This window comes from Gossypium arboreum, chromosome 11, assembly GCF_025698485.1.
Source record: "Gossypium arboreum isolate Shixiya-1 chromosome 11, ASM2569848v2, whole genome shotgun sequence".
NCBI classification, from domain to species: domain Eukaryota; kingdom Viridiplantae; phylum Streptophyta; class Magnoliopsida; order Malvales; family Malvaceae; genus Gossypium; species Gossypium arboreum.
In genome coordinates, this window is record NC_069080.1 from 108,161,827 (window position 1) to 108,186,457 (window position 24,631).

General features: G+C 30.5%; 1 protein-coding gene and 2 long non-coding RNA genes across 3 annotated transcripts; all 3 read left to right on the top strand.

The window, feature by feature from the left end:
* The first annotated feature begins 6,452 nt into the window (after positions 1-6,452).
* LOC128283647 (uncharacterized) lies at positions 6,453-7,673 on the top strand. The gene is made up of 2 exons (XR_008274044.1): positions 6,453-6,753; positions 6,984-7,673. It is a non-coding gene; the product is annotated as an uncharacterized LOC128283647 (long non-coding RNA).
* A 1,152-nt stretch (positions 7,674-8,825) lies between these two features.
* Positions 8,826-10,314, top strand: LOC128283648 (uncharacterized). The gene is made up of 2 exons (XR_008274045.1): positions 8,826-9,270; positions 9,811-10,314. It is a non-coding gene; the product is annotated as an uncharacterized LOC128283648 (long non-coding RNA).
* A 503-nt stretch (positions 10,315-10,817) lies between these two features.
* On the top strand, positions 10,818-11,806 carry LOC108472995 (uncharacterized). Its single transcript, XM_017774565.2, has 2 exons — positions 10,818-11,167; positions 11,298-11,806. Exons 1-2 carry the CDS (start codon positions 11,114-11,116, stop codon positions 11,643-11,645), a joined length of 402 nt encoding a protein of 133 aa, XP_017630054.1. The 5' UTR covers positions 10,818-11,113; the 3' UTR covers positions 11,646-11,806.
* The last annotated feature ends 12,825 nt before the right edge of the window (positions 11,807-24,631 follow it).

The window sequence follows — 24,631 nt, forward strand, 5'->3', positions numbered from 1 at the left end:
AGCTTGGCTACACATATATTCCGCAGGCTATTGAGTTTGTCTAGCTGTGGGCATGGCACTTATTTGCATGCATTCATGTATCCAATTATATTCCGAGTGTTCAACAGGTAATTTGGCGAAGTATGCAATAGCCTAATTTTCAGTGGTATCAGGAATAGAGATTTGAGATTACTAAATCCGACGAGCGAGTTGAAAATTTAATAAATTAATACCTATAATTCAAATGTGAATATAAAAGCATTTTTGAATTAGTGAATTTGGTGATTTAAAAGAATTAATTAGGTAAATTGGGTCGAGAATGAGGTATTGAGACCTCGACTTCATAAATCAAGCCATATATATTTTTAGAAATATTTATGGAGTGTTGGTGAGTTAGTCAGAAAATTTTGACGTTTGGGTGGTTAATTAAATAAAAAGGACTAAATTGAAAAAGGTGTAAAAGTTGCTAAAAGGATTAAATAGCTCAATTGTCAAATGAGGAAGGACCTAAAGTGCCAATAAGCCCAAAGGAGATATTTTGGGCGGCAATAGCTGAGAAAAATCAGGAAATGGGTGAAATAAGGGAAAAATTAGAAAATTCCAAAATGGGCTAAATAAAAATGGGACTAAATTGGAATATCTAGAATTCTCTTCATTTCTCTTCATAATCATCAGCTGAAAAACAACCATGGAGAAGGGTTCAAGCTGGTTTTCATACTCTAGCTTCATGTAAGTTTAATTCTTGCTTTCTCCTTGAAATTTTTATGTTTTTGGACCTTTACAATTGGGTCCAATTTACTATTTCATTAGTTTTTGATTCCATGGCTAATTTTTGAAGTTTTTATGGATGAGTGCTGGAAGTATATGATGATTTGACATGGAATTAGAGCTTTAAATTGTTTATATTTTGATTTTATTGAAAGAATTGAATAGAAAGTAAATGTTTGGGACCTAATTGTAAAAGAGTTTGAAGTTAGAGTTTTATGTGGAAATTTTAAATTTCAATAGTTATGAAATAACTTATAATGTCTAGAAAAAGTATTAATTGAGAAAATTATCTTAATTGAGGGGTTAATTGAGCAAGGACTGAATTGTATGAATTGTGAAATTTGGGGCAAAATAGAAATCAACATTTTGCAATGAAACTGTTTTGGGCAGCAACAGTAGTTTAATTTTGAAAAATCACTAAAAATTGTAGAAATCAAATTAGAGGATGAATAAAATATGAAATTAAATATTATTGAGTCAGTTTCTTATAAAAGAAATTATGTAAGCAATGGAATTGTAAATCATGAGATACAATAACTTTTGTGAGACAAGGTCAGAATGATTTCGGGTTCCCCTGTTCTGAATGTGGAAAATCATCAAAAATTGGATAAAAATAATTATGGGATTAAATTTATATGTTTAGAATCCTAAATGAGTCTATTTTCAAGAGAAACAAATGAAGACATCATTCGAATCCTTTACGATAAGATAATTAATTTTTAGTGAAGAAGGGTCGGAACTGTCAGACAGCAGAAGAGGGGAGACTTCAATGAATAAACTGTATTAATTGGCCCAACCAAAAATTATGAATTTTTTATAATAAGAAGAAATATGAGTCTAGTTTCTGGGAAAATTTATGGATCTTAATTTAGAGTTCTGTATCTCAAGATAAAAATAATTTAGTGACTATGACAAAGATGGACAGATTGAATAGTCACATAAGTAGATAGTGAAAATTATGGATAATGCTACCTACAAGTGTGTTGTTTATACTAAGGATGTGGATGGAGAGGAGGAGGAGGAAAATTTACATATATATATGAATGACTTGTGTATAAATTGATCACATGCCCGACTATAATTGATAAATGTTGAATTAGAAATGATATAATGTTTTATTTGGAATATTTATTATGAAATTATGATTATCGTTGTAATACAAAAATCGTACTTGTGAGTTTGTATAACTAAATTTTAGTGGCCATTTGTTAATTTTATGAATTTCATGATGTGTTATTTCATATGAATTGATGATAACTTCGTGAATATTGTGTGAACCACACGATCTGACCACACAGCCTGTGACCCCTTGCAGTGTTGAAAAATTTTAAATATTTTCAAAAAAATTTCTGAGTTCTCGGTTAAGTCCCGATATTTATATTCTGGGCCTCGATGGCTCACATAAGGGACACTATGATTAAATTTGATTGATTTCAGGTATGAATGTTATGTGAAGCGAAATTTTTGTTAAATGATCTGTAAATTTTGGTAATACTCAGAATCCTTATTCCGGTGACGGATACGAGTTAAGGGTATTACAAAATATTTGTTGATGATCCCAATGAGATAAGCCATTGGTGAGTATGTCTTTGAGTTATGTTACAAGTTGTACATGTATGTACACTAAACTTATGTGTGATGCCTTGACATGTGATGATCTATGATGTATATAGTATTTGGTGAATATTATGAAAATGACATGATTTGGAATAAGTCCTTGATATTTGATGACATTGAGATTATGGATTTATGCTTATGAAGCATAATTACATGTTCTTACCATTATGAATGAAATGATATTGTATGGATTTGGTGAATAATAGTAATGAATGAGTAAATTTAGCCTTGGCAGTTTTGGATTACTGCAGTGGTGCAAGTTTGGAAATTCACCATAAATTGTGGAAATTGAATTAAGGGCTGAATAAAATATGACGTTAAATCTCAATGAGTCTAGTTTCACATAGAAGAAACAATATATACAATAGAAATTTATATTATGAGATATTTAAATTTTTGTGAGACAGAGTCTAAATGACTTCGTGATCCCCTGTTCCAATTTGAGAAAATCATTAAAAATTGTATAAAAATAATTATGGGTTGTAATTTATATTATTAAAATACTTAATGAGTATATTCTCTAGAAAGATAGATGGAAGCATTATCCGAATTCTGTACTATGAGAAAAATATTTTTTAGTGAAGAGAGGTCAGAACTGTTGGACAGAAAAATAGGGGAAATTTTAACTAATAAACTGTACTAATTGGCCCAACCAAAAATTATAGAAAAAAAATTAGTAAATAGATATATGAGTCTAGTTTCAGGGAAAATTTACGGATTTTAATTTTGAGTTTTGTAACTCAAGATATGATTTCTTTAGCGACTGTGATACAGATGGGCAGTTTATTATGAAAGGTGAAATAAATTGTTTGAAATTGTTTAAGTGATAATTTAAGTCTGTTAACGCCTCGTGCTCGACTCCGGCGACGGTCTCGGGTAAAGTGGTGTTACACACATATACTGCTATGGTCCAACCATAGTCTTACGTTCACAATGTCATAATCCAATTATGGTCTTTTCACTGAAATGCCATTGCCTAGCTACGGTCTTACATTCCACACTTTGTCGTGGTCCAACCATGGTCTTATCCGTCAATTCGTCACTGATCACAGAACGATTGTACTTAATCCTGCGTTCTACTCAATTTGAACTTTTTTTTCGATTTTCATTTTATCATAATAATCATGGTTCCACAACAAAGATATGAAATAATACATTATATAATCTCTAATTTTAACAATCAATCATAAAATTTAACTATAGAACTTACCTAGGCCATCTATAGAAGTTGTAGGAATTCAAAGACTAATCGACAATTTTCTCTTTTCCACGTTTATCTTCGGATTCTCGATATGGTGCAAAAATATGAAAAACCAGCTTGTTTCAGACATCCTATGCCATTTTTTGCTGATAATTAAGAAGAAATGTCTAGATTTTTCAATTTAGTCACTTGTTTTATATTTAATTTTAACCAAATTACCATTTTACCCTTAGTTCACATTGTTTTCTTGTCTATTTCTATACCTATACCATCCAACCCATATAATTTGGGTCTAATTTCCTTTTAAAAATCCTTCCTCATTAGACACTTAAGCTTTTTAATCACTTTAGCAAGTTTTACACATTTTTACAATTTAGTCCTTTTTAATTAATTAACTATCAAAATGTTAAAATTCCTAAACGAAACTTTAATATTAACTCATTAACACTCCATAAATATTTATAAAAATATTTATGGCTCAGTTTATGAACTCGAGGTCTCGATACCTCGTTTTTGACCCAATTTATCTTATAAATTGTTCTAAATCACAAAATTCACTAATTCAAAAATACTTCTAATGCCATACTTGACTCATAAATGTTAATTTATTAAATTCTTTGAACTCACTCGTCAGATTTAGTGATCTCGAATCACTGTTTTCGACACCACTAAAAATTAGGTTGTTACAGTAGTGTTCCATCCTCTACAAGAAATTGTCCACATCGCATGCAGACCTTCTCCCCATAAACTCTTTTAGCTTCGAAACATCCTCACAATTAAGTGCTACACTTGACACAAGGCAAGCTTTCCCTCGAGCTCCTCAATTCTTGTGCTCGAAGCCTTTGTCGTAGCATTGTTTTCTCCTTCAAAGTCATTATTATGGCTTCGAGAGTATCGTTCCTATGTGAATTTAACAACTTGTTTACCTTATCCACAGTAGAATTGAGAGACATGGTCATATAATTTCTAGACTGCTCCATCTAGTTATCTATGCGATCACTTATGTCCTCTATGGACTCCTTGAGTTTGTCCACTTGTTCATTTACATCTAACAACATATCTTTTAGAAGGATTGGTTTTCTGGCCCACTCCTGATCGGTAATTTCTTTCAATATCTCGACAGTGCCTTTGTAACCATAGCTCAGATACCACTTGTCACGGGGCTAGAACTTTCGTCTCGCGTTTCGTGCAGCCTTAGGCAATCCTTTCGATGCAAACACGCCTAAATCAGCTTAACCACCAAACAATTGAGGATTTACAAAGAATTCCTCTAAGGCAGAACCAACTTAGCCAAAAGAAGGCACAAAAGAACAAAAAGTAACAGCAAACTATGCACAATGGGTTTTTGAGAAAATGCTTCTAATTCTATTACTTTCTTTAAAAGAATAAAATAAACATTGAAAGAATGAAGTGAGTTACAAGTGATGGGGAGGCTCTCTATTTATAGTTGAGCTCCTTCAAAACTGACGGTCTAGATCAAGTTACATCAATGGACAAGATTAGCCTATCCCTTAAATCTAAGGATTCACAAGATTACATAATCAATTTACATAATCAAGTCCAATCTAATCTTACAAGATATAATTCCCTTCAATCTTCTAAGATTAGTTTCCCTATTTACCAAGGTAGCCTATGTTGCCATATCTTCATTATTGGGCCATCCAAACTTCAATCTAACAGGTTTCTCCAACAGCTCTTTGAATCGGGCCAGCTCTTGTGGGCCAAATGATCCCCATGTCAATGGCAGACCTCTATGGGATGTATTGTGTGCAATAGTCATGGGCTTTGAACTGCGGCTCGTGACATGAGAGCGCACGATCCTGGCAATTAAATGGTGGGTCTATTTAGTCACCATCTTCTTTTTCTTTCGAATATTTCTCACAATCATATTTAGATTTAAAGAATATTGATATTAATTCAATTAATTTATATAATTAAATAAAGTAATATTTTACTCTTTTTTCTTGGAATAAATATCTTTTTCATATTAATTTTATATTTCATAAAGATTAATCTTCTCTACATTCATAGTTGATTTTTCCAACAACTTTGTATTAAAGATTTGAACATGAGCTCTCCATTTAAGAATATAAAATGCCTTACCATTATATCTAATACTTATTGATAATATTTTACATATTTTAATGTAAGATGATAGTATCTACAATTTTTATTTTAAATAACATTTTTTAAAATTTGAAAAACATAAATCAACCAAAAAGTTTATGTAGATTTGAGAAAGGATAATTATTCTATCCACTATGATGAAATAAAAAATTTTCAAAATGAATTTAAGATAATGCTAAGTATTTTTTAATTATTTTAATGTAATTACTATATAATAATAATAAATGTCATCCTAAATAAGCGTGGATAGTTGGTTGAAGTCTATTTTAAAAAATCTAAATTCACACTTGAACCAGATAAATAAAAACCTATATTATTATTTGAAATTAATAAAATATATTTTATTAATATTTATATATTTAAACTTAAATTTAAATAAAAATTTTAAAAACTATTTTATTTAAATTTAAACCCTAATTCAACCCAACCACTACCAAGTTCACCTAGCCCATGTACAGCACTAATTAATAGATATCCAATATTTTATAAATATAGTTTTTGCATATCTTTTACCTACATGATAAAAGGTGTTATAATCTAATATTAATAATTTATTTTATATTAAATTTGTATTGTTTACATTCACATCATAATATCTTATTATTTTAATTATTTTTATGTTATATTGTAAATTTGTATAATGCTTTTAAAATATATATTAACTTTTAACGTTAATTATAGGTATTATAACAATTAAATTTGCATTTTTTTAAGTAATAAAATAGTACGCTTTGCAGGGAAGAAGACTTTTCCTAAGCAATGGGTCCGACAAGTTGCATTTGCTCCATTTTCTACATCCAAAGTGATCTCTCGACCAGCGCGCGATTGAATGTTCGATAAGAGTAAAGGGCGGGTGGTGCTTTCGTAAGCACACCACCATGCTCTACTCCTTCCATTTAACCACTTGCCATTTCTCTTTTCTTCTCCTTACAGTCTCTTGTCCCAAACCACCCAGAAAAAGAAAAGGCCTTTCCACTTCGTAGCTTTCTAACTGCATCTATCTGAAATGGAAGGGTTTCGGATTCGCCGCCAAGTTTTGCCTGCGTTGCTTTAACATCGAGGTCGGCCTGTCGGGTTTCTTTATCTTTCACTTTAGTTTCAATGTTTTCCATGTTCTGTTTGTCAAAGCTGTAAAATGGAGCAAATTTTTCCTTTTTCATTATTTGGAATTGGGAAGTGTGTTGATCCAAAAGAAAAAGTTGAGACCTTAGTTTAAATATATAAGCTTTTCAGGTGAAATTAAAGCTGTGGCTTTTATTCTTGAAAACGTGCTTGTGGATTGTGGAAACAGGGTCGAGACCCGAGAGCTAGATTTGGAAGGGAGCGTAAGGTTAATAGGCGTATGATGCGGTCACTGAAAGCTTTTCAAGTTGCAGCTTCAGAGATTGAGGAGCTGTATTGGAGGACTAGGGCAGTGATCCAGCTGTTGTCTGAAGCCAGTAAACTTGCTGATGGGTGGATTTATGAGTTTCTTATTATGATTGAAAACGACCCTTTCATGAGGAACGCTTTTGAAATGATCAATGCTCAGAATCTGGATGTGACTTCTGAGGAACACATTGATCAGAATCAGGATGACCTGTATGATTTATTCTATTCGATGAGTTGATAGTTGTTTCTATCAACAACACCATCTTCAAAATTTAAACTCACGTTTTGTTCTTAAAAGTACAATATGTACTACCTTTGTAAAACACTGTTAGGCTAAGGAGGGCATTGGTAGAGTCAATAATATGCTTATGTTTATGGTATAAAGCTTCTGTTAGTGTCCTGGTTATGTGTATGGTAGTTGTAATGCCATGGTGTATTCCGATTGCATCACCGCCTTACTGTTTCCCCCTAGTTTTCCATCTCCTACATGTTTATTGTTACTGCTGGTGTACTTTGATATTTCAGCAGTGAAGTCTAATGTTTTAAAAAAATGTATGGATGATTTTATCTGTTTCTAAGACTCGGGTATGGAACATTTTATATTTTCTCATACATTTGCCTCCTTTCTCTGTAATATCTTATGTTATGGTAGAATATTTACATTTGACTTGCTGGATATCATGCCTGACTCATTTAATTCTTTTTAGGCAATAATATCTTCTACTCAGGTATTCTGATTCCAGGATTGATGAACTTTTTTTTAATAGCTGTGTGGACTTCCGATATTTTTGGAGTTCAGAAACGGGCCTACAACAAATGCCTTTTTTCTATTGGATCAAACAAAAACAACTTTATCAATGTCATGTGGTTAAAATGTGGTTACTCCCTCTAATTGTATACAATTTGAGATTTAGTTCTCTACTTTAAAAGCTTAGAAATCCAATCCTTCTAATTTGTTTTCAATTTAAAATTTCTATTCTAATCATTATCATCATTGGTAGTTTCTATCAAAATTTATCAATTTATTATGCTTATTCCTATCAATCATATGAGGATTGTCTAACCAAAATTCCAAGTTGACAAATTTTAATAGAAAATACTTATGATACTAGGTAGCGGTGTTCAAACAATTGCCGAACCGAATTACCGAAATGTAAAAATCTTTAACCATTAACCGAACTGAATTTTTTTGAAATACATTAACCGAAATTTATATATTTTGTCTTTTGGTTAAAATAAGTATAAAACATATAAAAAAATATTCCTAATTATGTTCTTTTTTTAACAGTTCAAAAAATATATTATATATAATATATATTATTTATTTCGATTAATATAAAAATAATAGTTCAAAAATATATTGCTAATATAAAATATATTATATATAATATATATTATTTATTTCAGTTAATCACCTAATTTTGAACCGAATTAACTAGTAATCTAAATTTTAAAAATCATTAACCAATCTTCGACCGAACTAAATTCAACCACCGACCAGTTAATTTGATTTTAATCGAATTATAAACACCCCTAAATTAAAGTTTTTAAATAATAAAAAATAAGACTTGATTTATAAGATTTTTAAGAAAAAAACTAAATTTGAAATTTTATTTACATGTTTTAATTAACCTTGAGAAGTATTTCAAACCAAACATCTTGTCCACACTCGCAAGTTTTCCTCCCTTAGTTGGAAAGTGGTGTACGAGTAAGACTCCCAACCTCTATAAAATGGGGTAGCAATTTGCTTAGCAGCAGGTATAACGATTCCTCTTCAACACCTCCCTCTTTCTTCTTTATGTTCTTCACTTTCCAACAAATTTCTGATGCTCCATTCTATCAATTTCTTTCTTACTTGGGACTGTGAAGCCATCGAGTGAGAAGGAAATTGATTTAGTCGAGTATCAAGGCACAACATCATCACTATCTGCTGCGATTTGTCTTTATGAGTTTTCGCTTCAGCCTCTCTTTAAATTCTTTGTTTATTTATTTATTTATATGTATCACTAACTTCGAACCCACAGTTTTGTCAAAATATCCATATATTTGTGTTTTACAGGTTTTATGTGAATATGGCAAAGGTGACACTCCACTTTGTTATTGTTATTATCGGATTATTGGTTAACCATACCTGTGAGAAGGCATCCCCGGTGCCAAAGGACAAATCAATGATTTCTAACTTTGATCTATTTAGCAGACAAATTCAGGTTCACTTCCTTAATATATTATTAATTATTTCTAACTTGTGGCTTAAATTCTTCGCCTCCTTCTCAACTCACACAAAGCCTCTTTTGTTCCCTAGAAAAAAATTACAAACAAAATATTTATGGAAAATTATAAATTAAACAAAATATGCAGATGTTTATCTTATAGACTTGGTGCTTTTGAAAGGACCGTAAAAACCCATGGCTTAATCTAATTAATTCATGTTGTGATTCTTAGAACTGAACATCAAATTCCTACATTTTTAATTTTTTTTAATTCAATAAATGAAAGGAAAGATGGATTCTAAGTTATTTTTTGTTTAGTGATTTTACCTATATCTCATTTTATGTCGGGAAAAAGAGGAAAATGAAAAGGATTTATTTTTTTTCTCCTATAAAGTTCTTTTTTTTTTTTTTTGGTGGGGGGGTTATGGGGTTAGTAATGTTCATAAGGTAAATGAACATCAATGTTTATCTTCTTTGCAATCTCATGAGTTTGAGCTTTGGGGGCTAAGTCGATGTGGATGATACGTAAAATGGCAGGACAACGTCTTCAGAGGACGCACGTATTTGGTGGATGTGAGGCAGCGAACGTGCGATCAGCGTACGACTGTGGATTTAAAAGTTAAAATGGTGGGAGCATCGCGAGACCGCTTAGTATCGGTCGGTTTTTTAGCCATCAACTAGGCGATGACCGCGCGAGTCGCCGAATTTCTCACACCTCAAACATACTATAGATAATCTCTACAACTTAAACCTACTAGTACGTATGCTAAATATTGGGTTCATGTCATAATCATTTAAAATATTATGTTTTAAATAAATTTCGACATATTAAGATTCTCATTGTATAATGTTGATGAAGATATCAACATGAAACAAAATAAAGAGGAGGATATTATAGTTCTGAAAAACACTGCTTCATCATCATTTTAATTCATGTTATTTAAAAAAAAAATCCCCCTAAGGGTAAAATCCTATTGAAGCATCGATAATTAAACTAATATGTTTCATATGTATTGAATCGATGAAAGCACTTTTTGATAATTATGTAATGCTCAAACTCCTTGCAAATTGTCATGTTACTATGAATTTTTGCAACAATTTTGTATATAGTCCTCCTTTTCAATATATATATATATATATATATATATATATATATATATATGAGAGTCAATGTCGAATATCTATTACAACATTTTAAATTTAGTAGATTACTTATTTTTATAAGACTAATGATGCTCCCTTTGGATATTTAAAATTTAATTCTATTACTTTTATTATTTAGAATTTAATTTTTATTGGTTTAATACAATAATTGAAGTCTAATTTATAATATTATTAAAAGACTTTTGTTGAATTGGATTTCATAATTTTTTTAAAAAAATTGCTCACTTTACCAAGATAATAATTTTTTCATTCTGAATATAAGATAATAAAATTTTTTCTTACATAACTTCGACGGCCTTAAATTAGCCACGTGATATTCTTTTAAAACAAAATTACCATTTAATTTAAGGATTTTAATTTATGAAGAGGATAAGGAGGGAAAGCAAATTTATACATTTTTTTGTATAGTACTTGATTTGAACTATTTCAGTTTAAACCAATGAAAATGAATACTTCTTGGCGAAGGAGATGACTTTTTTGCAAAATTATTAGAGCAGCATACAATTCATCTTTCTTGGATACAAACAGATTGTTCATAAAAGCTCAAACACTGAGGTAGATTAGTGGCATCATCGGGTTTTAATATTCCAATTCATCTTGAATTGAATGCCTTTCCCATCTTTGCCTTAATCTAATTCAAAAACAGACAGACGACTGCTTTGTTTTTCTACTTCAAATGGTTGGGTTTTTCTTTCGTCGTATTTTGCAGCATCGCTCTCAAATCCTATTGGTCAGTTTCTCCTCTTTTCACTTTTACTGTTACTGGCTTCTTCTTCTACCATAACAATGATGAGCAAATTTATAATAAATAAAAAATTGCTGGTGGAATTGAACTTATGGATACTTTATTGTGGAAACAGGGACAACGACTAAGAGCTATGAGATTTAGATTGGGAAGGGAGAGAAGGCGTAATATGCGTGCGATGGAATTATTGGAAGATTGGGAAGGTGAAGCTGCAGAGATGGAGGACCAAATTAGGAGGATTAGGGGAGAGATGGAGAGACAGCTTGTAGCCGATATCTTAACCGATCTGTGGGTTTACGATTGTCTCATTCAGCTTGAAAACGACCCTTTCATGAGGGACGCTTTGCAAAGAATCCACGCTCAGAATCTCGATCCAAGGAACCTTATTTATACAAACCAACTTCGACCTTTTCAGGAACGACGCCGCCGCTACCTCCGCCGCCGCCGCCGATCGTCGCCATGAATAGTTCGATGGTGGGGGCGTAGTTTTGTTTTTTCTTTTTTTCAGTATTTTTAAGGGTAAACTATTAAAATAGTTATTTTTGTTTGACTTTAATTACATTTTAGTCACTTATATTTAAAATGTTATGTTTTAATCACTTAAGTTATTATTTTGTTACGAAATAGTCATTTACTGTTAAGATCTGTTAATATCTCAAACGGTAGTCTGACATGATAGTTAAAATAAGTTTTAAATGTGAACATGAATATCTAATTGAGATGAGAAATTATTTTAATGAAAATAGAATACAAAATTTTATTTTAAAACTTAACTTTCTCTAGTTTAAAGAGAAGTAACAGTTGGGGTTTATTTTATTCATTTTAAGTGCCACGTCAAACTGTCGTTTGAAAAGGTAATAGATCTAAACGGTAAATGATCATTTCGTAATAAAATAATAATATAAGTGACTAAAACGTAACATTTTAAATATAAATAATTATTTTAATAATTTACCTTATTTTTAAATATAAATAAATTGTTTTAAGATTTTTTTAATTATAATTTCTCGTATACACGTTCAGTTAATTATATAATTAAAATGATGTTAATAGAACACATTTTATTGAGAAGATCACATATAAGCAAATGTTAATGAAATCAACTGTCAAATTCCACGTCCATCTCGTCACACGTTCAATATTTATATTTAAATATTTTTATTAAATTGATACATTTTAATTGAATTATTAATCCAGTTATGAAATTATATATAATTAATATTATTAAATTTTTTATTTTTATATTATCTTTAAAGAACATAATTATAAATTAAAAATCAAATATTATTTAATATAAATTCATACCTACATTTACTATTAAACAAAATTTTAAAAATATTTTTCTCATAAATTATGTTGTTTTATGCCATGCGACAAAATTTATTTTTATTTAATACATACTTTATTAAAGTTAAGAGATTTGTTTTTCTTCTAATAATCTCATTATAAGTTCCGGTCATATCGATATTTTTTTTGACATATTGTCTAAAATTATCCATATCCTCTCTCAACCTATAAATAAGATGATAATGCGCTTCAACGCACTCGAACCCATATCCTCTTACATTGGTAACAATATTCATATCAATTGAGTTAATATTCAATCAGATTTCATCTTTCAACCAAAGTCAACCTATCTAAAATTTAAAACCATAAAAATAAAAATTAAAAAAAAAAAGCTTTTGCAGATTTGGAAGATTACATTATCATCAAATTTCTAAAATTTACTTATTCAAAAATTATAAATTTTCATTATTTAAAATATTTTAAATATTTCAATCTTTTATAATACTTTTTGCATAAATAACAAGCACAAATAAAAATTCAAACCCTATATTCATGTTATATTTTGTTGTAATTTTTTTAATTGATGGGATATATATTATCGTAATTTGTACCATTATCAAACCAATAAAAATTCTTGAAAACTCCTTAAAAAATTAAAAGCTGTTATAAAATAAATAGATAGAAAGTAAAGAACAAAGAGAATGGGAGAGTAAAGAGAGAGCGTATTTTATTGATCAATCGGAATATTTACAAAGCTTCTCCAAAGTCTTTATTTATAGGCATAAGAAGTATAAATGAAGTAGAGGTCTACCTCTAATAACTATTAGAATTTAAAGTACATCAAAACTTATCTTGATCTTGATGGATATCCACTTAACAAGATATTCATAATACTCCCTATTAGATGTCCATCGGTAGATAATGTGCCTCGTTAAAACCGTACTAAAATAAAAACCCTGTGGAAAAAAATCCTTGTAACGCCCCAAATTTTATGTTTCTGCTTTTGGCAATTAATTGACACAACTGAGTATCTGCTTCAGTGGTTAAGTGTTCTGGAAGTGTCTGGGAGGTCCCAAGTTCAAGCCTTGCATTTGGCAAATTTTAGTATTTTTCTGACTTAACCCCTATTTCTGGCTAGTAGGCTTTTAGGTAATTGTTCGTAAGTTTATATTAGAATGGACTTGTTGGGCTGATGGATAAATGGACTGCTGGGGGGTGGAGCTCTTGTGTTCGAATCCTTGCGTGAGCAAGGGAATTCTTTTTGCATGGGGTGTGTGGCGAGTGGATGAGTTTGATTGGAATTGGAATTTTGCAGTGGTTATGATGGAGGGGATAGTGGGAGAAAATCAAGGGATTTTCAGTCACATCTTGGTTTTCTCTCTCTTCAAATTTTTCTCTCAATTTTCTTTTTGACGGTTGTTCTATTTTTCCCCTTTTCCCAAAATTTTGCCTTCCTTTTTCCCTTTCGTTATGATTTTCGTTTCAATTGTCTCCTTTTAGTGCACCCTCTGATTAGTTGTTCGGTAAGTGGAGGTAAAGGTTTTGTTTGTAATTTTGTCTTCCAATTGTCGTTTAGATACTCATTATCTATCTTGGCAATAACGAATCAAGAAGATAAGGCCTCTCCTTATTCAAAATCGTGACAGAATCGTTTGGGGTTGTTGGGTAAGTGTTAAAAATTCGATTTGAAATATTATCGGTTTCGTGATTTTGATAATGGAGAATTATGGCTGATCTTGGGAGGTTTGTGGTATCGATTTTTAGGTGCTGGTTTGCTTGGAAGTGATTCTTCATCGAAACAGTACTAGGTGTGTACTCGATTGCACAGAAAAAGAGGTTTCAGCGAAAGTAAAAAACCCCACTGTCGACGCCACACGAGCGTGTGGTCTCATGTGTGCCCTAACGCGGGCATGTGATCGACGAGACTAGGCCGTACGCATAAGACAAGATCATGTTATGGCCAGGCAGGCCGTGTGCGACACACGGGCTAGACTAATTTGGGCCGTGTTGGCCACACGGGCGTGTGGGTCCACACGGGCATGTGAGATTTTAGGCCAGGCAGTGTGATCCACATGGACAAAGCAAATTTGGGTTGTGTGGGCCCACACGAGCAGGCCACATGGGCGTATGAGCCCATTTTCACTAGATTAATTGTTAGGGCTATACAGGTCACCCAAGTCAACTGTGAACCTACTGTAGGGTCGGTAAGCATTACTTAGAGCCCTAATTGTGTGAACTGACTGATTGATGGATGGATATATATATTGAGTATGATGATAGTATGCATGTATGCATTTACTGATTATATGTACCAATATCATGAGATAGCATGTCATGTATTGTATATTACATTGCATGGGGTTGGGTCGATTTTATTTGGGGTAAGTGTACTGAAAGGCTCTTAAGCCTAATATACTAGCAGCTCAGCTGCAAATTACTGTTTTGTGCCGCATTCGGTACTACTTAGAGTGTAGGGATGGGTGGGTTGATTTAATCCCCATACAAAGTGTAGGGTTGGACGAATATGGTGTGCAGAGGCTGGTTAGGTAGGACTTGGTTACTAAATACTATATATTTGTTACTGATATTGTGATGGGCTAAGGCCCAATCATTACTGATACTGAAAGAGGCTTAGGCCCAAGACTGTTTTTGACTGTGCACTGTGTTTACTGCTGTTTGTTTTTTGTAGGATTACACACTGAGTTTACATAAACTCACCCCTTTTTGTTTAATGTGCACAAGTAGTCCCTAGACCTAGCCAGATCGGTGCGGTGGAGGACTCGATGGTGACCATAGTTTTTGGACTTTTCACGATTTATAATTTATGATTTATGGTTTTAGTTTCCGTGGTTTATTTGGATGTAATTTGGGGACTTTTTTGGGACTTTTTCTTAAATTTGGTTTTTATTTATTTTTATGGATTTATAATTGCTAGACGTAGAAAAACTCAGTTTTTGTAAAGGTAAAGTTTTCTCTAAACACATGATTTACTCAAAATGGTTTTAAAAGCTTCCGCAACGAATTATGTTTAAAACAATTGATTAAACGAGTAAGGATTTTGGAATTAATAAGAGATAAGAGAAGTAATTAAACGGAAATTGAGTTATCGTAGAAACTTAATTTTCAAACACCCTATCATGTGACATTGCCAAATTTGGACATAACGTTTGGGTCGGGTTTGGGGTGTTACAATCCTTGTGAAGGGAAAAGAGTGCACATATTTATAATACGCATAATATCCTGCCTCATTAAAAACCTTATTAGGAAAACCCAATGGGACAAAACCTCGGTTAAGGGAAAAAGAGTACAACGCGCATTTACTCCCCTCATGAAAACATCACATACTTTCTCATATTCTACATATTTAATCTTAAATACTAATTTTTCAAATGACTATTTGAATGCATTTGCTAAGAATTTATATCACCATTTTTTATAAAGTCATGAGTGAGGGAAAATTTGGGAGAAATATATTTTGATCTCTTCAGAAGTTTTAACAATAATCATAGCAAACTTTAATCATGATTCTTCTATAAAAACACAAATAGGTATTTTGGATAATTTTATAATCCTCCTTCAACTACTATTTACCACATATATTCAAATTAATTCAATTCATATAAATAAAAATTTTCCGAGAATTTCAATATGCTTCTAGCATCCTAAATCCTTCAAGGATTTTAATATAAACTTTACTATATAATGGTTCATAAAAGATTGTAACAACCATTAGACACAAGTTCAATCTTTTATGAATTGTCAAAATAATATATCTAAAAGCTATTGCATCCACCACAAAAGAATATTATATCTTTTCATAATCAATGTCAAGATTTAGCGAAATTTTAATTCTGCTTCTACAAAACTATTTCATTTGCACCCTCATTGGCTTTCTACCTTTAGATATTTGGACTACTGGTCCAAAAACTCCATGAATTTAATTTTACTTGAGTTCCATCTTTCTATTTTAATCAATTTATTCCATATATATTTCTCAATAGATTTATTCAAGATCCTCCTTTTATTTTATTATTTCAATAATAATATTGCATGCAAAATCATTATAGACCACTTTTTTTATTCGGTTCCACATTTTCTCGAATTGACATAACTTATCGAGATCTCTTATTTTCATTATTTTAATCTTCAGTTTCAGGTACCTGAATCTCTTTTGGAGTTTTACTTGTTAGTTATGTCTTGGGTCTCTTCTGGAGCACCCGCCTCCACTATATAACCATTTAGAAGAATTTTTATTTTTGGAACCGATCAATCTATTATTTATTCTAACTGATTGTACTACTAAGACTTTGATTCAAATTAAAATATTAGATGGTATATAACACTTGGTTATTCTCATTAAGTTTGTAAATACATCTTACAGTTAACTTACAATGAGTTATCCTTGTTGAACTTCTGGTTCAAATTACTCTCCCCCTAACTTATTACAAGTTATTATTTCTCTCCCCTAATGTCGGGAAAACTATTGAATCAAAATTGTAATTACAAATCATGTCATAATTAAATCTCCAATACACTCAAAACATTTAATAGTATAAATAAACGTGTAATTAATATATATTCCCAACTTTCTTTGAGGATTTACTTATCTTTGTGCGTTGCGGTGGAGCAATTGGAACATATACTCACATACAAAAATTCAAATATGAGAAATATTTAGCTCTTGATCAAAATTTTAATGGGGAGTATTTATAACTTATTGGCTTGATGCGTACAACATATAAATCAACATAATCTCATGTTGATATAGGAAGTTTAGTTCTCATAAGTAATGATTTAGACATTAATCACAGGTGTTCAATCAATAATTTCTCTAAACCATTATTCGTATAAACAAAAAAATTTTACAAAATTTTTTCGAACTCAATCAATAAAAGACTGGGATATAAACTCATCAGTATTAGTAAGATGAATTGTCTTTATTGCATGATTTGAAATTAATTATTTAAACAAGCAATCTTGCAAACGACAGGTTGCAAGTTGATAACACATATGTGATTATTTTGTAGATCCATCTACTAAAATCATATAATATCAAAACCATCCACATGGTGGATGAATGGACCCATATTTATTTAAAAAATGCAAGACATTAAATCTCAACTTTAGCTAGTGAGTTTCTAAGAATAAATTTTCATTAAGAACAAGCAAAAAGTGAAAATCCTTTAAATTAAAGAATCTTCTGGTTCTTTAATAAATGTCCATATGAATTCTCAATTAATTTTTGCATCTTATACTCCAAGATGGTCTAACTAATCATGCCAAGTAGTAAATGCATTTGTATCAGTAAACTTTTGGTTTACTCTAACATGTGTTTCAATTGTACTAAATTGTAATAAATTGATAATTTTACTATTATTCATTTTACTTTGTATCCACATATAAGTGCTATTGTGACATTTACTACTGGAAATATCTAAATTAATGTGAAGTTTATCATGTCAGTAAGTCAACAAAATAAATAAAATTTCCAAACAATTATATGCAATATTCGCTTTAGGAAATATGCGAAAATCTTCAAATCAAATCAATAACTTAATTCTCCTTTTTTTCCTTTCAAAATAGATATTTATAGCAATAGTAATTCATAAAAATATAATTTTTCCTCATTCACAATCTCAATATGAGATTCATTACAATGAATATCTTTTAAAACCATAGATTAATCATCACAATATATTAATATACTAGCTCTTATGGAGCTTTCAACTAATTTTTACTATCTAATATTGGAATAATATTTGTTTGTTTCAGTACCAAATAAGATAAATATTTTTATGTGTAATGATAGAATTCATTACTACATTCTCATATCATTTCTCAAAGAATATTAACATAAACAAAATATTTGGGATGTGTCAAGTATGTGGCTAATAATCTTTCATATCACATTGTTAACATAAGTTATATTTACCCTTTGAAGAGTTTTTTTGAGAACTCTTATTGTTGTCTTATTTATTACTACATTTCCACTTTTAGTGGTTCATAATTATATCTTTAATTTTCTTTATGTTTGCGTTCACTTCGAGGAATGCAATAGATTTACTAGGACGAATTTATAAACGTCCCAATAGATTCTTTATTTCATAATCATCAGCGCAAATATGAGTAGATTTCAAATCAAAATTTATCTATTCACATTGTCATGATTAGTCTCCAATTATAATAAACATGATATAATTAATAAATTATAGTAAAATATACCTGAAAATCTTTAACATCATCGTCATCACCTCGGTTATTATCACGAGCACTATTGTAAGTAGTAAAACAACTTTGTTTTCATAATAAAATTTATAATCTAATTGTAAAAATCATTTAACAAACAATAAAATCTTCGTATATGATGCTTGAAAGTTATCTCGATATACATTGTACCAAATTTCAATACCACATATATGTTATAAAATCTTATGAAGTTTTCCATTAAATAGTTATAAATTCAATTTAAAAATATAATATAATCTTTCAACTTAGCAAGTTAATAACACTCAATAGATCCTATCAAATTTCCCTTTAATCAACTATGGTAGGTTAATAACACTTTCCACCATAATTTTAATCAAATTACAGAATATTAACATCTAAATATTATGCATACTATAATTTAATAAAAGAACCTTAGTTTAAAAGAGACTTAAAGTAATAATATTTTTCATAAAATAATTTTACAAAAAATCAATCAACAAAGCAGAAAAAAATATGACATGTAAGGATTATATATATTTATTTGCATAATGATTACTCATAATGCGCAAGCCTCAATTAAAAACTAAAATAACAATAGCTCTAAAAGGCAATCGACAACAACTTGAGTAGCAAATTTGAGTGACTAGCTATTGCATTGGTTGTTGCTTGAAAGGGGTATGGCTTGGTGAAAGGGACAAAAATTTTATAGAGAAAAACAATTTAAAGAGAATTGTGCTGATAACGTGTTATAAAATAAAAGACAGAGAATAAAGAACATAGAGAAAAGATAGAGTGTATTTTATTGATCAAACGGAATATTTACAAAGCTTCTCCAAAGTTTCTATTGATAGGCATAAGAAGTATAAATTAAGTAAAGATCTAGTTCTAATGATTATTAGAATTTAAAGTACATAAAAACTTATCTTGATCTTGATGGACATCCACTTAATAAGATATTCATAATGAAAACAATATATTTAATATTTTGAATAAAATGTTCAGTTGGTTACCAATTTTAGGATGCTTTCATTTTTGTCACTCAAAATAAAATCCTTACAATTTTGTCACCCAACTTTTAAGGTGCTTTCATTTTAGTAACTCAAGCGTTAAATATCAAACAACTATTAACTTTACATATCACATCATATTTACACTTTCATTTTAGCCACCCAATTTCTAAGTCGCTTTCATTTTGGTCCCCCCAAAAAAATCTTTTTTTAAAGTATTGATTGAGGTAAAAAAATTGAAGATTAAAACAAAAAGCAGTAGAAACTAAAATAATGCGTTAAAAAATTTGTCAAATTGTACTTCTTTACCCCCTAGCCGAAAGTTCTAATTTTTTTTCAATGTTGAAAATTTATTTTTTAAAACATCAAAGCCAATTAGATCAATTATTTAAAAATTTATCCCTTGATAGTGGTCATCGATTTATTACTACAATATTGAAATTAATTAAATTAATTAATTTTATCTCCTAAAATTTTAAAATTTATTTTATGTTTCCAAATTAAAATCAATTCAAATAATTCATCTTTAATAATTGTCTATGAAATACAAATTTATTTTGAATATATAATCTTAAATCTTCCATGCTAAGCTAAAACAAAGAAAAATCATTGTATTTAATTTAATTAATTAATTTTATCTTCCATGCCAAACAAAACTCATACTTTTTCATTACTTTTTACCCAAATGAAGAATAAACGATTAATTTAATTAAGTTTCAGAGGCATTTATTAAACATGAGTTATTTGAGTTGATTTTATTGAAGATAATATAAACATAAATTAAAAATTTAGAAGGATATTAAATAATTAATTTAAATAGGCATAATGACAAATTTAGCCCCTAATGTTTGGGTGTTGGATCACTTTGGCGCCACACGTATGTAGATGCTGACGTGACATATAAGACAAAATAATGTCATGTCAATAAATGAATTTAAATTTAAAAAATAATTAAAATTAAAAAAATTAAAACCTTAACTAACACACACGGGCAGAATTAAAAGAAATTAGTAGCTCCTAAATGAATAACCCTAAATCTCAAATCCTCTCCCTCTCTATTAAAATTCTTTAGAAATTGAAGCTTGAAATTTAGTGGGTTTGTAAAAGAATCAAAAATATTGTTTTAAAAAAGTGATTGGAAGCCATCAATGGAGAAATTACCTTATTCGAAGCTGGTTTCATCATCACGAGGGGAGTTCGTTTATGATGAAGAGAAAAAAAGATGTTTTTGTAACAAGTTTCTCCAAGAGAGACATCATGGAGCGATTTAAACCCATGCAGAAGGTATTATGGTTGCTCAGATTTTTGGGAAAGCATATATTTAGTTGATTTGTTTTAGGGTTCATAAGAAATTGAGAATTTTTTATTTTCTTTATTATTGTGTCAACTGGACTAAATTGGTGCTACAGTTCATCATAACATTAGAATTAGGATTGGAGTAGTCACTATATATTAGTCGATGTAGCGACGTAAAAATTTTAGTTTCGCTTGGTCGCTAATTGTGGCGATTTATTAAACATTTGAAAACCAACTTTCGATTTTATTAACAAAGGGAGTTACCACCGATCCTTTTTATAGGTGTGATCGGACACCTAATAAAATTATTTTTAAAACAAAAAGAAGGCCAAATTTAGGTCTACGTGAAAGTCCAGAGAAAAATTGGGGTTCGGAGTCTGCACTGCTGAGGAAGGTATTAGCACCCTCGCGACGCCCAAAATTGGTATCTCATAAACATGTGTTGTCTTGATTTTCAAAAATACGAGTTCAATATAAGATTTAATCGTGATCCGATTGAAAAGATGAGAACTTTCGATTTTTTTGATTTTCGAGAAAGACATACCGTTTTAACACGAGTCCATTGATATTCACCCAACATAGCGATGAAATTGGCGATTTAATGTTAAATCGGTATGTTGCCTTATTTATTAGAATAAATAAAATAAAAAAACGTGAATAAAATATTTTTAAAATAGTGAATAGCGACATGATACGAAATGGGCGAGCAACAGAAAAATAAAGGTTAGAAATACATCAAGGTACATAAATAACACGACAATTAAGAATAATGACAATGCATGTGATATTTTAAACATAATAATAGTATCAAACACGAAATAAAAACTATGAATGTATATTCACAATAATAATATTAAGAACACGTATGTAAAATAATGTATATATACACGAATACAATAGTGTTAGAAGTATATACTATAATAAAAACATAACTTGCAATGTTAAAATATATACATAATATATACAATATGATAAAAAATAAACATATACATATAATAGAATTTAAAATATATATATACATGGGGTAATATGGAAATATGTACATAGAGTAATATATACAAAATATAACTAATAATATTGAAAATACATGTTCATAATATATAAAACATACACATAATATAATATTAAAACATTTACATAATATGTACACACATAATCACGATGTTAAAGGTGTATTAACATTAATAATAATACTAATATTACATGAAGATATACTTATATAAATATATATTAAAGATATATACATATATAATAAAATACACGGATAATACGATATTTAATATATACATAATATGTGTAGTAAAAATAATAATATACATAATATATATAAAATACACATACTATATAATGATATAACAAAACATATACTATATTAACAATTATAATAGTGATGGTATTAAAATACAACAAGAACAATATAACATAACAAAAATACTATACATATAAATCTATGTGCATAAATAAGAATATACTATTATAATAAGAAATATAATAGTATTATTAAAATACCAAAACAAATATAATAAAGATATTGAAATGAAATAATAAAAAAGTCGATACGTACAAAATATATACATATACATATATACTAAAACATATATATATAATAATAATATAAAAATAACAAGAATATTTAGTAAAGAAATGAAAATAAACGAAGAAAGGATCAAAATTAAACTAAAAACAAAGTTGTGGGGTCGATTTAAAAAGAAAATAAAGAGAAAATAGTGGGGGACCAAAAACGCAATATTCCCTGTTGTCCAAAACGCAGCGTAGCATGGGGGACTAAATTGAAAACCATGAAAAATTATGGGGCTAAATTAAAATATAAAAAAACTTAATTGTAAATGCATGAAAAAGCGGAGGGGCCGATTGCGCAAATAGCCCTTCCCTTAAAAAAACACGCCGATCCTAGTCGGAGCGGGTCGGGTCGACTCGACCCGGGGCAAAACGACGTCGTTTTGGGGCTTAAGTGTAGCCCCTAAAACGACGTCGTTTTGGAGGGCTATAAATAGGCCCATTTTCAGAAAAAAAATCATTTGAAGGGAGAAAAGAAAAAAAAAGGAGAGGAAGAGAGAGGAGGGAGAGGGGAAAGGAGAGAGGGGGGCTGCCGGCCAAGGGTCGGTCACCGGTCCGATCACGGACTGTCAGTCATGCCACCCACCGTGCAGTGGCGAAAAAGGTAATTTTTTACATTTTATAATATTATTCCTTTATTTATTTTTATGTATTTACGAATCTGTAAGAACCGATTTGAAAATAAAATGAAAAAAATAAAAAATAGAAAATTCACCTTAGGTTTTAGTTTGATTTGATGATATTCTACTACTTTGATGTTTGGAATTATTCTTATATCTGCTCTGCTAGTATTTAAAACAAAGAAAAAAAATTTATATTCATAGAAAAAATTCCCCCTATTACAAATGTTTATTTCTCGGCTTTATAGCCGATTACAAAACTAGGAAAATATTATTTATTTTTGTCCTATTCTGTTTGGTCTGTTTCTGTCTTTGCAGGGTATGGAGGTGTTAAGGAAGTGGAGGGGAAGCATAAGGTAGCAGACGATATGGGAGTGACCAGGGATGGTGCTAGTGTCAGATGAAAGTGGGGCGTGGTAGCCAAGGGCAGAGGGGCGTGTGGCGGCTACCTTGGGGAGGGGAACCCTAGGGTTCCTCCAAACATGTTAAGTTTTCGAGCTGGGCTTAGGGTTTGTAAAATTGGGTAGTAAATTTTGGATTTTTGGGCCTACTGGGTATGGGTAGGGGTTAGGTTGGTATTGGGTTGTATTTGGGTTTTAGGGGGTTTGGGTAATTGGGTTGTACTTGGGTTTTATTTGTAAACAGGCCAAAATTTGCCTACAACAGCTGCCCCTCTTTGTTCATTGTCGTGCAACGAGAATAGAGCAAAGACATAAAGAGAGGCCAATTTTGCCTGGTCTTGCTGAGTCTTGACTTCTTTGCTCTTTTTGTTCAAGTAGTCTCCTTCCAGTCCACCGCATATTGTAGCTTTGGTTCAATCCACGGCATCTTCTGACATATGCCTTGTAGCTTCAATTTACTCCAATGTAATTTCAAGGATATGAAATTTGGCTTCGACCTGCTTCACTGTAACTTCAGAAAGATAAGATCTACAACTTCAATCTATTCTTCTATCGCATTAGTGGGATAAGGTTTGTGGTGTTTTCTTCAGAAAGGTAAGATCTGATATCTTCGATCAGCTCCAATGACAATTTCAAAGAAACAACAATCTGGTGTCTTCAATTAGCTCCAATCTTTATTCTTTACTTGGCATGTGATCCTGAGGCTCAACTCACCTCTCGTAATATGAGTTGATTTTTGAAAAGCATAAATTGAAAAAAACATTAATTGAAAATACCTCAGCGTTCCTCGAGGCTCAACTCACCTCTTGTAATATGAGTTGATTTTTGAAAAGCGTAAATTGAAAAAACAGAAACCAAAAATACCTCAGCGTGTCCTGAGGCTCAACTCACATCTCTCAATTATAAGTTGATTTTTGACAAACATCAATTGAAAATACCTCAGCGTGCCCCGAGGCTCAACTCACCTCCCGCAATATGAGTTGATTTTTGAAAAACATAAATTGAAAAACGAAAATCGAAAATACCTCAGTGTGTCCTGAGGCTCAACTCACC